Below are 13507 nucleotides of genomic sequence, written 5' to 3' on the forward strand. Positions count from 1 at the left end.
TTTGTAGCGGCGAAAGGACTTGCCCCGGTCACTTCCAGGCTAACGAGTTTTGGCTAAAAACTGTGAACTCGAACTTTCTCAAAATACATCCGAATGACATGATTTTGGTGTCAACTCAACGTATGTACTCCCAATAGTCCGAAAAATTGATCTAAAGTGCATTTCACTCCGGATTATCCCTTTAAAGCCCAAATTCACACCGAAGATTCCCGACGCGACGAGACCCAGTTCTAGCGGTGTGAATTAACCATTGCACGTAGTTGCAAGCCGTCGCAGAGCATTTAACATGTTTAGTTAAGGTTTTAGAACGTCACGGCTCGTCTTTGTCTTGTCGGGAATCTTTGGTCTGAACCCTACTTTATAGGTCCGGCGCAGGGGAGGGACACACATGTTGAGAGAGAGAGAGATGGCGCACATTCCGAGTTCTAAGTAAATCTTCAATGAAGCGGTAACGTTTCGGCCTATGGCCTTCTTCAGATCGCATCATGGGACACACATGTTTACCATCATGGTTAGTTAGTCATCCACGTTGAGCACCCTGGTGGGACATATGGCTGCAGTGAGCTTCCTCCACTCATTATGGTCTTGTGCTTAGGCTAATACAGTACTTCGCCCCATGACAAAAACCCATCTCCTCCAGCTCCGTCATGATAATTCTCCGCCGGCTTGTCTTTGTCCTGTCCCTCTTCCTCTTACCAGCTGGAGTCCAGCAGAGGGCAGCTTTAGGAATCCTAGGCATAGTGCTCGGCGTTCTCAGGATGTGACCAAGCCATCTTTGATCTCTTGGGTACAAGCCTGTGTCCAGGTCCTTCTTTGATACTTTCTTAGCTTGTAGAGATGGCAGATCTCCCTAAGACAGCTGTTGTAGAAGCAATTCTGATGAGTGCCTTGTCTCGTTCATGACCTAAAGCTGTCGTGTGCCAACAGGCCCACAGTGCGGGCGTGAGTGGGCATGCCCACGTAGGGAATACTGAAGCCCAAAATATACCCATGCCAAGTATTTATTTATAGTGGAAATGAAAGGAGATGAAAAGAAAAGACAATGTATTGTGCTAGAGATTTGGCCTGATTGACACTTTGTAGGTAGTCAAGGGACGCGTTGAATGCATTGAACAAATAGTGACGTGACATTGTGGCGCACATGAAAAACCTCAATGAATCGCCACGCTTTATCGACCATGTCTGGTGATGCCCTCTTTGTGTGAAGTGCTGCTAACTGTGTGTTTTTAAACAAGTTTCTGTTTCAAGTTCTCCGACGTCTCCCTTCCAGTGAAACGTGCACACCTATGTTTATTATTGTTGGTCCTGATTTGAATAGGCCCGAGTGCAAAGGGTAGCGCTGGGAACTTCGGATGACATTCCTGATGATGCTCTTAATTGTTTACGTTTACTCAAAGTGACTACATTCATACATTGTCCTTATCTGGACAGAGAGATGTGTTCAAAACAACGCAAGTTTGAGTCGTTTTCAACACATTCGTTTTAAGAGTGTACTCTAACCCTAAACCTAAAAGCTAAACTTAAACCTAGGGCAATGAAGTGATCCTGGAGTGGGAGATACACCTTCTTATTATTTATAATTGTTCATGTTTCTAGCCTGAGGGATGATTTCCACATGAATTTAAGTCCACCACTTATATATATATTGCTACATTTTTAGTATTTCCAGCCAGCAACATAAATCATCAGTGGATAATGGCCTAAAAAGATTTGCGAGCCTGTGCATTATAGCTTCCTAAGGGGGAGGTTAACCCTAAACTTTTCAAAATGCCCAGGACATCATTCATAACGGAAGCACAAATCACAGCTACATACAATTGGAACGTCCGCCCCGTTGTCCGTCCAATGACTCCAGTGGATCGGATCTAGCATTAAAGAGGAACTATGCAGGATTGGCGATTTCATCTCTGGTTTCGGTTTCGTTTTTTTGTTTTCGCTCGTTTTATGCTTGCATTTTCTCTGCAGAGCTTCCCCGACAGCTTTAGCGTGTATATTTATACATGTATAGGCTATATTTAAATATATAAATTGCAAGTGTGGTTCTTCGTCTCAGACTTCCAGATGTAAACAAAGAGCGATCGTCTCCTGCAGAAAGTTGCATAGGGTCTCTTTAACGAGTGCAAAGTCAACTAGCAAAGTGTCTCATGCATGAACTGAAGCGGCGGTGTTGAGCTAACCCACCAATGTTGTGAGTGAACAATCACTGTGGTCTCAGTTCAGTTCGATTCAATTCAATTCAAGGTTGCTTTATTAGCGTGACTGTAGGTACAGTATTGCCAAAACACAAGCAAAACAGCATAACATGTTACTGTATCTATCCTGACATGTACTTCTTTTTGTTACAGGAACTAGACTGGAGTTGGACCAGCTATGAGTCCTCAAGCATGAAGCAGCAGACTCTACAAAAGATGTAGCATGTCTGCCACCTCATCCTGTGGTGCTAAACCTGCTCTGTGAACATCTGATACACTACTAAGAATGGACTTACTCCAATTTCTGGAAAGTTCTGTTTATAGTTGTTGCTTGTCTGTCAATCATCCCGTAGGCCTGAGAGGCCACTTTGCATGTTCTTATATTTGATCTTGATTTGAAGTTTTGATTTGAATCACAATCAACAAAGAAATGTTTACATTTACATTGCATTTTATGTGTAGGTCTGATTAGGTGTGGTGTGGAGGGGGGGTTGGTTGCCAAATAGTTACCTGGTAGTGGGGAGTTGGGCATAGTTGGTTATTATTTTACCAACTAAAGTTTGTTGAATATGTTTGTCTACAAACTATCAGTAGCTACAATTATGCACCATTAAAATAAGATGTGATGGTTTTTTTAAAAAAAAATTATGTATAAGGATTGAATGTGTTTTATGGTATATTTTATGGACAAATCATTTGCATGATATTTTTCATTGTGGAAATGATTTATTTTGTAACTCTTAGAGTGTTTCTGTAAAAGCCAGTGGCTCCACTGTATCAAATCAAAGAATGTTGTTTACTATAGAATAATTACACCGATTCTGTTCATGTACTACATAATGTATACAAAATCATGGAATGGCCATCCTGAAATTGTAAGAATTACAATTAAAAAATATAGGCTAGCTATTTTCCGTTTCCATGTGTCATTGCTCTGTTTACACCTGGCTGGGATTTATGCTGTGCTATTGCACAAAGCTGAACTACAGTGAGTGATGGATTGGAGGAATCTTCAATCGGACCTCCCTTTAGACCCCATGTCACAGAACTACAGGTTTTTCATGTGACGTAGGCTAAAGGTTCTGTGACGCTGTAGGTACAGTAGGCAAGGGATGCCTTGAACTGGTTGAACAAATGTTGACGTGACATTGTGTCGCGGTTGAAAACCTCAATGAATCATCTCGCAACCATGTCTGATGGGCTACTCTTGTTTCTCTCTTCGTTGTTCTTTGTGTGATGGTTTGTGCTGCGCTATCTGTGTGTTTTTAAACAAGTTCTCTGGCCCCTTACCTACCTGTTAAATCTACATCTGTATATCTACATCTACATCTAACTAGTATCTATCTACATCTACATCTAACTAGTATCTATCTACATCTACATCTATCTAGTATCTACTATCTACATTTACAACACAATGGTGTTTCAACGTTGGGGGCTCAAAACACCAAGAAACGCAGACAGGTTCCCCAGACATACTGCATCCAGTTTGGAAGCTCTCAATAGTACAACAATAAAAGTTCACCAGGCTTTTTGTTCCCACCCCAAAGCCCTTTAGTCTCCTCAGAGAGAACAGCGTCTGCTCTGCCTTTTTCAGGATGCAGGTGGATTGTGACCATGAGAGGGAATTGATGATCTGAATGCCCAGGAACAGAAAATTGCTGACCATTTTGGCGTGACCAGGTACGTACAGTCAGATCTATCTCCTCCTTTCTGTAGAAGGCCTCATTGTTGTTGCTAATCCCATACACACACGCAGGTGACGTCAATGTAAAGTTTACAATACTAGGATGTTGACTCATATTTTTACATGTTTTGTTTAAACATTGTTATGTTTTCATCAGGGTTTGTTTGTTTGTATGTTTATCTGTTTGTCTGTCTGTTTGCTAGCAAGATAACTGAAAAAGTGAAAGGATGGATTTCGATTAAATGTTCAGGGAAGGTCTGAAATGAGCCAAGGGGAAAACGATTACATTTTAGGAGTGATCCGTTTTGCCGTCTGGATTCAGGAGGCTTTTACTGTATGTTTTTCGCTTTGCAGTGTAATGGCATGGTATGGCCACGTGGTGGCGATCTGAATAGCTTAGCCTTAGGTTCAATGTATGACATTCCTGTCCACTAAAAATTTAGATCATTTGGATGATGAGCCGCCCAAAAGTTATGCAAGAAAGTCAGGTGCAAGCATACACTAGCACACTTAAAATGGTGAATTTTGTGATCAGCATGTTGGCATTACCTGGGAATAGCAATCCGTGATTTGAGTAAGGTCCTTCTCACATTTGAATAACACGTGACATAGTCTAGCTGCAGCATTTGAGGAAGGTAAAGACACCCATCTGTCACTATGATGGGTTTCCTCTGTGGATGCACGTCATGGATCAGTTGCAGAGTTGCACAGCTGCATTCAGGTTCAAGTTACATCCAAGTTCAATAATTTATGGCCATGTCAATGCAGTTGATTGGATTTTGTCTTGGTGCCACTGCCAATCCAGTTAAAAATTGGCAGTACATACACAGGAACATACAGTACATGAAAGACAACCACATAGACATGAAATCATTCAAACCAGTAAAAAAAGCTGTGAAATTAAACTTTTGTGCTATTTTGACTTCCCATAAAGTCTCCTGTGCAGTCTATAAACTGCATTTGAAAGTGGTCATTTAGTACAGGTTTACTCTGCAGTAAGGTGTCTGAGCATTAAGAAGCCTAATAGTGACAGGATAAGTAATAGGATATTTTATCCCTAAGACTTTGGACTCTCCTACCAGAGGGTAGTAGTTGGAAGAGGGACCTGGCAGGGTGGGAGGGGTCGTCTAGTACTTTCCGGCCTTTATGGCTGGTCCGTGTGGCGTAGATAGAGGCTACAAATGGGATGGCATATCCTACAATTTTTCGATGCGGAATGCACCACCTTCTCCAAGAGGTGGTGTTACCATACCAGACAGTGATGGAGAAGACTAGCACACTTACCAGCACTGTAGTTCTGTAAAATTGGAGCATTGCAATGGTGGAAGCCAGGAATTAAATCGTCAACTTTCAGGCTACTGCACACTAGCCCAGCTCCTTAACCACACCGCAAAAGGGGGAGAGCCAGATGGTTCTTTCTGGTGATTTTCTCTCTCTCTCTCTCTCTCTCTCTCTCTAGGTGCTGCTCACTCTCTCTTGGTTGTGCAATTCCCCTTAAATACAGTATATCTAATTGTTGACCAACCAAAGCTACACTCTCAACTATTTAATAAATATTTTATTTTTATTCTTGTCTAACTTGAGTTTGAACACTCATTGGGACAGACTTACCTTTGCTTTAACATTCACACACTACCAGTCTCACTCAACGGGTGGTGTATTCAGCTGTACACTAGGGGGCGATGCAAATGAACATATTTCTGACCCAGGGAAGTGTTACCATTTCCTTTTACCATAAGTCTATGTTTTTGTCAGTGGTTGGCTGCAACTCTAGAACTTATCCAAATAGAATAGAACCTGACACCAGCCCCTAGTTAAACTGGGGCTGAGCACTTCAGATTAGGCTATCAAAATATCACCTGTTGAAGGATTCGTCTACTCTATACTTCAGATCAACATCATGATGCTGACCCCATCGTCTACTCTCTCTCTCTCTCTCTCTCTCTCTCTCTCTCTCTCTCTAGCTGCTACTTACTCTGCTAGAATTTTTCTTAAAAATGGTCCACCATTTGCAGCTGTTTGCACAAAGTTGATATCATGGAATTGTCCAAAATCTCTGCTGCAGCATTTAGAGTTTCTTTCACTGGAACTAAGGGGCCAAGTCCATCTCGGGGATGGCCCCTTCCTGTTCCAACATGACTGTACACCAAAGTGCACAAAACAAGGTCTCTAAAGACATGAATGACAGAGTTTGGTGTGGATGAACTTGACTGGCCTGCACAGAGTCCCGACCTCAACCCGATAGATCACCTTCAGGATGAATTAGAGCGGAGACTCAGAGATCCAGTCATTACATTGAATGAGAAATGTAAAAATGTCAGCATTAGGCCTACATGGGAATAGCAAACCATGATTTGAGTAAGGTCTTTCTCGCATTTTAATCATGTGTGACATAGCTGCAGGATTTGAGGAAGGTAAAGAGCACTGAGTCTCCCATGACAAATGCCGTCACTATGATGGGTCTCCTCTGTGGATGCACGTCATGGATTAGTTGCAGAGTTGCACAGCAGCATTCTTTGCTGCGGGTTAAGTTACGTCCAAGTTCAATAATTTATTGCCAGCATTTATTAATAGTCACCACAGCTGATTGGAATTTGTCTTGGTGCCAATCCAGTTAATAATAGGCAGTACATACGTACATACACAGGAACATACAGTACATGAAAGACAATCAGACAATCATTCAAACCAGTAGAAAAGCTGTGAAGTTATACTTAAATACATTTCATATAATAAATATTTCAACTTTTTCTATTGTGTCATCAGCATATTTGAAGATTGTAACATGATCAGAATGGGACACACAGGCTTTGGTGTAGAGAGAATAGAGCAGAGGATAGAGGACACACCCCTGTGGGGCCCCAGTGTTGAGAATACTGGAATTGGAGAACAGGTTGCCCATTTTCACCACTTGCTTCCTGTCTGATAAAAAGTTTAAGATCTAGTGACAGAGGGATTGATTGATTCCCATCAGCTGGAGTTTACCAGATAATGTGATGGGTATAATAGTATTAAAAGCAGAACTGTAATCTATAAACTAGAAATGCAATTCCAAGGAATTACCAGTGCATGAAAATGCAAAAAAATATATAGATAGATAATGTAGATATGGCTACTAAGGTATAGCTAGGGTAAACATGGTGGTTGCATAGTTTAAAGAGAGTTGATAGTGTTTAGGTAGACATTTTAAAGCTTAAACATTCCTGTTCTAACTTAACTAATGATTTCTAAAAGGTATTCTAAAATGTTAACTATGCTAACAATGATAACCAGGTTGATTGGTTTACTTGGCTAATGATTTCTAGCAGTAATGCTAAAAATGTTAACTATGCTAACAATGCTAACAATGCTAACCACGTTGATTAGCTAACTTAGCTAATCATTTTTAGCAGTTATGCTAACAATGCTAACAATGTTAACTATGCTAACAATGCTAACCAGGTTGATTAGCTAACTTAGCTAATCATTTTTAGCAGTTATGTTAAAAATGCTAACTATGCTAACAATGTTAACTATGCTAACCATGCTAACTAGCTAACTTGGTACTGAGGACTTTTATTTTGAAACATTTGTTGATGGGGTATCCATGGCTGCCACTATCAGGAATAAAGAAGTCACTGTAGTAAAATCATGTTGGTTGCTATGGAAACGGTCATAAACGCTTAATTTTGATGGTTGCTATGTTGGTTGCTAGGTGCATGGAGGTCTCATGTAGTTGACTGGAGGCATAGTTGATGATAACTGACAGTTGGAATGGTTGAACAGTTAAATAGTTGAGTAGTTTCAATGGTTAAATGATTTAATAGTGTATTATTGCAGTGAGGACTTTTATTTTGAAACAGTTGTGGAAAGAGGAAACAGTTAACAGGATATGTAGTCTTCACAGAGAGATTGTATGCTTAAAGCCTGAGAGAGAGAGGGCTGCTGCAGGTGGGGCTGGCCACCTGGCATAAGATTCTAATTGCTTAATGATCCGATTGTGATGTCATAGAGGCCAATGTTAAGTCTATGGGGAAATTTGTAATAGTTTTTAATTTATAGTTTAAAAAGTATAAAAGTTACAAAGTTGAAAAATACTTAGCAGCCTTCCCCTATTTAAGACCTACGTTGCGACGTTTGAATGAAGTTTCTAAGTTAAACGGTTCAAGCTGAATAGAAAAAATGAATTTGATCAGCGGAATGATAAGAAGAAGAAGAAGAAGCCTTGGAAGAACAGTACAGTGCATTTTCATGCACTGTAATAAAACTCTTGCATGTGTAGCTGGGGCCTCCAGGTGCTGCAGGATGCTATGGAGAGACAGAGATACAGCATCCTCTACAGCCCTGTTAGCACGGTTGGCGAATTGATAGCCGCCCATCCCAACACCGGTTAACTGTTTACAGATGAGCCATTCAAAATCCTTCATTACAATAGAGGTCAGAGCAGCCTGTAGTCATTCAAACAGCTAATATTTGATTTCTTAGGTACAGGGATGATTACAGCAGATTTAAATATGCAGGGATTTCGCACTTACAGAGAGACCAGTTAAAAATATCTGTGAAGACAGACGCAAGTTGATGGGCACATCTCTTAAGAGTAAAACCAGACACATTGTTTGGTCCTTGCATAGTGCAAGGCGTACAGAATGTGGTTAGTTGGAGTGTTTATGTGTCCTTCACATGCTCATATACTGTAGCATGTGGGAGTGGACTGTCCGCCACAACAGCAATCCATAGGATCCTTGCAAATTATGAAGTGAATAAAAGTTTGGTAGGTGAATGTTTCCCTTTTTTTAAGCATATTTTTGGGCTTTTTATGCCTTTTTTTGATAGGGCAATGATAGTGGAGAGAGACAGGAAGTGAATGGGAGAGAGAGCAGGGATGGGATCTGGAGAGGACCACGGGGTGGGAATTGAACCCGAGTCACCGGTGTGAGGTGCAGATGCCCCAGCCAGTTGCGCCACAGCTGGGGCCTAAACCTCTTATGTGGCCATTTATTCCCTCTTTCCCTCTTCCTTCACATGAGATCATGTAGTTTGGGGCAGCCGTGGCCTACTGGTTAGGGCTTCGAGCTTGTGACCGGAGGGTTGCCGGTTCGATCCCTGACCAGTCCACGGCTGAAGTGCCCTAGAGCAAGGCACCTAACCACTCACTGCTCACTGCTCTGGGTTAGTGTGTGATTCACCTCACTGTGTGTTCACTGTGTGCTGTGTGTGTTCATTAATTTGGTTAAATTGGGTTAAATGCAGAGAAACGAATTTCCCTCACGGGATCAAAAAAGTATATATTCATTCATTCATTCATTCATTCATTATACTGCACCATGTTGGAGTGGACTGAGGGTCAGCCATCCACAGGATCCTTGCAACTGATGACTACACTGCCGTTTTATAAATCTAGCTAATTTAGCTAAAAACAGAGAAAGTGCGTCATCTAGTAAGAGGAGGGTGAGGTCAGAATGATTCGATTATTTATTCGCGTAAACTTGGTGCAAAAGATCATGTGAAAATCAGTGAAATGTGAAATGTTTGTTCTGTGTTGTCTGGTTCTGAAACTGGAAGACTGGATATCTTGATCAACAGGTTATTTTGCATTCTTCCATGTGCAAGCATTCAACGTGGTATTGTGTAGGTGTATCATTGTGTGTATCTCATTTGAACTGTGTTGGGAAAGAGAAGAACATTCATCATTACTCCGCAGGACTAATGCAACGGAAACCACTGGACAACATACAGTAGCTTTCCTTAAATCAGAGGAAGGCGTTTACAGAGAGTTTTTAACAGACAATCATTTCCTCTCCCTACAACTGCTTCATGGCAACGAGGAGTCTTTTAAGGTAACAATCGCTACCATATGTTTTGAATACTGGTTTGTAATATAATTACAGTTCTGTAGCTGTAAGAGTTAGAGTTAGACTGGCATGAATGTTTTCTGTATGTAGCTTTTCCAGTGTGGGGACTTAAGTTATGACCTACGATGGGTATGATGTGTGACTTTTTTAGTATTTTAGAGCAGTTGTTGGCATGCAGTAAGTATAGGCTAACTGTACCCTCCAGAGTTATTGGCACCTTTGGTAAAATTGACTAAAAACAGGTATACAAAATAAACTTTAGGCGATTTATTGTACCATCACAAATGAACAATAGTTAAATAGTTAATTATATTTATGAGATTTGCCTTTTTCTCAAAACACATCTGCAAGATTGGATTTTTCCTCATTGTTTTCATAATGAGAGTGCACTAATTTGCCAACAATTTATGTATTGATAGGTTTATCACTCCATACACTGTAAAGAAGGTTTTGGGTTGTTGACACTATGGGTCTAACAAGTTCATAGCCTCACCTACTGTAATGGTTTCATCCACTGCTATCGAAACATCAACACGTGTGATTATTATACTATTTATTTAAAATACAATGATTTATTGTGTTACACACATTAAAATTAGCCTGGCTGGCGCCTACCACTTCTTAAATGAGACATGGTCTGGCAACCAGACGTTCATTTTCTCTTATTTGAAAAAATGCCCAGATTTGTTCATTGGGCGCCACGGATGTCTATCATATATGTGTCTGTGCATAGCTCATCGTGGTCTTGCTTTCTCCCCTGTTCTGTGATTGGCGAAAATTCGGGTGTTAGTTTCCAGACTGCCTTAGCAGCGTGAATGAAATCACTGCGCAAGGCAGGATGGGAACACCCAGGCTACAATGTTCCTGAAATTGTAACTTTTGAAAGTCATGCACTGTCATGTGGCTAGAAGAAATTTGATGGATCTAATTGTAAATGTCACAGGTTATAAATATAGAAATATAAAAAGGATACATTGTCCATTTGCGTCAGGAACCATAATGTGAATTAGTGATAGATATTATCTGATATATCACATTTAAACAATAATCAGTGATGTTCCTCCCCATATAGTTTCGATCTTTGTTACTGTAATGTCCTTATTCATGGTCCGTATTTATCCACATTTAGTCATTTGCTACCTGTGTGCCGGCACATTACTGTAATGTACAGTATATGCATACGGTATGTCATATGCACCTGCCCACAGATGCTCTCCTGCTGAAATCCAAGCTGACCCTGATGACCACATCACTTGACCCTCTTCGTTGAGATCAGTGTGGCTGCCATGGAAGAGGAGAAGTTGAAGAGGACAGAGGGGAGAGTGAGTGTCCTTTCTAAGGACCTGCTGAAGGGAAACGTGTCTGAACTGATACAGGGAGACGTCACAGAAGTGCACAAGTGTCAGGCCATTCATGGAGACTTTAAAGTGAAAGAGACATTGCCGTCATATGTCAAAAGAATCCAAGGTGAGCAGAATTATTTACATTTTTGTTTCCTGTTTTGTTTTACCTGTGTGTGTGTGTGTGTGTGTGTGTGTGTGTGTGTGTGTGTGTGTGTGTGTGTGTGTGTGTGTGTGTGTGTGTGTGTGTGTGTGTGTGTGAGGGCGTGTGAGGGTGTGTCTGTGCCATGTATTTTCCACATACGTTTGGAGATTTTAACGACACACTGCTTAAAGAGACCCTATGCAACTTTCTGCAGGAGACAGTCGCTCCTTGTTTACATCTGGTAGTCTGAGACGAAGAACCACGCTTGCAATTTTTATATTTAAATATAGCCTATACATGTATGAATATACACGCTAAAGCTGTCGGGGAAGCTCTGCAGAGAAAATGCAAGCATAAAACGAGCGAAAACGAAAAACGAAACCGAAACCAGAGATGAAATCGCCAATCCTGCATAGTTCCTCTTTAACTGGACTTGCACCACACTCAAAATTTGAATGTTATTATTGGACTGTCATGGTGGGGCATCATGTTACTGTGCTGATTCTAGTGAGCCTTTGACACGTCCCTCATGTGCTGCTGTTCCACATGGTGACCAGACACACAATTGCACCATTTCCTTGATATCTAGTGTGATGTGTCTCATTCAGGAGATTTTGTATATTTTTTTTATGGATGATGTTTTTAATTCTGTGGTTGGTTGGCTACTAATGTTGGATACATGGCTTTCATGCATTCATATCAAAGTACATACATTATTGTGGTCTATGGAAATGTACAGCATGTATTTTAACATACAGTAATATACGCTGCATTTGCTTGGAGAGACGATGTGAAAGACAGGCATAATAACAGCCAGATGATCTTTTTATTCTTTTTATTATTTTGTTTTGTTTTGTTTTTCAGATGAAAAAATCCCTCTGATTCAAAAAGACTCAAAACTTCAGAGAGCTGACTCAAAAATACTCAAACCATATTGTAAGTCAAATGTGCACCATAACATTTCGGTGAAATGCAATACAGTGTATTCATTCTTGTCTATTTTAGTTTGTTCTGTTTAGTGGCCAAATCATTTACAATTTTATATTCCAAATGGCTCATGGTTAAACCACCCTGCATATTTCCATGATGGTTCTTGTTCTGGTGCAATTGGAAACTAGATCTAGTTAGATTGACCTGAAGATTTCTGGTTGTACTTCTATTAGATGTAATGGTGGCCATACATTTGTCCTCACTTTGTGACTAAGATTATGCATCGCCAGATTCCCATTCTGCCTCTTCCTGTTGATCAGAGTTGTTCTGACCTACTGTATGTGTCTCTGTGTTTGTCTGCAGTTGCAGGACAGAAGGCCAGTGAGACAGACACTCTCAAAATGGAGGCTGGAGCTGCTGGAGAAGATCTGCAGAAGACGCCTAGGAGAGGAAGGATGAGAGTGGGATGACTCTAACTGTAGAGATGTTTTTTTAGCCCCTTTATTGAATTTTTTTTTAAAGTTAAGCTTCAGTTAAAAATGGTGCTTTAAGCTGGGATCACTTCTGATTGGTGAGAATGCTTGAGAGAAGCACGGCACTGCTGTATGGTGAGCTTCACTCTCTGTCACACAAGCAGAATGACAATCATAGATGAGATGAACCACTGGGACAGAGCTGTGAGCTCTCCAATTAATTGCAGTATTTTGATTAGCTAATTGCTAAAAGCTAATTTGAGAGATTAATAGTGCATCCTAGTAGCTAAGATTCAACTTTATTGTCATACAATCAAAAGCAACAGATGGACTTGGGAAGAAACATTGGGAAGAAACTGAGAATCAAGAAGACAGGAGGTACTTTCCCAACGTTGAAAGTGAAGGTTAGGTCAAAATATACCTATAGATTATGGACGAACTGGACTGGAGATACTATGTGGGCATACTGTGAACTATGTCCAGGAGACCCAAGTGAAGACAAGAGAAACCCATCATAGGCATGTTGCTGGAGTGAGTGACCTTCACACCGTTTCTGGAGAAAGATTTTTGTGTTTTAATGCGCAGGCCTTTGAGTCTGGGAGCCTTAGTAACTGAACGAACGTTGAAAAGAGATGAGATGTTATGAAGAGATGAGAATCTTGATAAGATATAGCATTTTGTGTATAGTGTCCATTTACATTTCTGTTATAAAATATATTTTCCTCAGGATTCCATTTCAGAATGTGTAGTTATTCATTGGTCTAGCAGCCTAATTTGTATCTTGTACTAAAATTCTTCCTGGAACACTCACATGTAATACACCAGATGCTTTCAGTACATCGACTCTTTGACACCCCATGCAGTTCTTTCTTACTCTGGATGTTTGGTGTGTTTTTCTCAGCCTTGCTG

General features: G+C 40.6%; 1 protein-coding gene across 2 annotated transcripts in view; it reads left to right on the top strand.

Annotated features, from left to right (window-relative positions):
• LOC134070103 (inhibitor of nuclear factor kappa-B kinase subunit alpha-like) overlaps window positions 1-3101 on the top strand; it is a 17279-nt gene extending 14178 nt beyond the window's left edge. For both annotated transcript variants that reach the window (XM_062526325.1, XM_062526324.1), the window contains one exon: window positions 2346-3101. In XM_062526325.1, coding sequence (XP_062382309.1) covers window positions 2346-2414 — 69 coding nt within the window. In that variant the 3' untranslated portion in view covers window positions 2415-3101. The remainder of the gene's footprint in view (window positions 1-2345) is intronic.
• The last annotated feature ends 10406 nt before the right edge of the window (window positions 3102-13507 follow it).

This window comes from Sardina pilchardus, chromosome 22 (genome assembly GCF_963854185.1).
Source record: "Sardina pilchardus chromosome 22, fSarPil1.1, whole genome shotgun sequence".
Lineage (NCBI taxonomy): Eukaryota > Metazoa > Chordata > Actinopteri > Clupeiformes > Clupeidae > Sardina > Sardina pilchardus.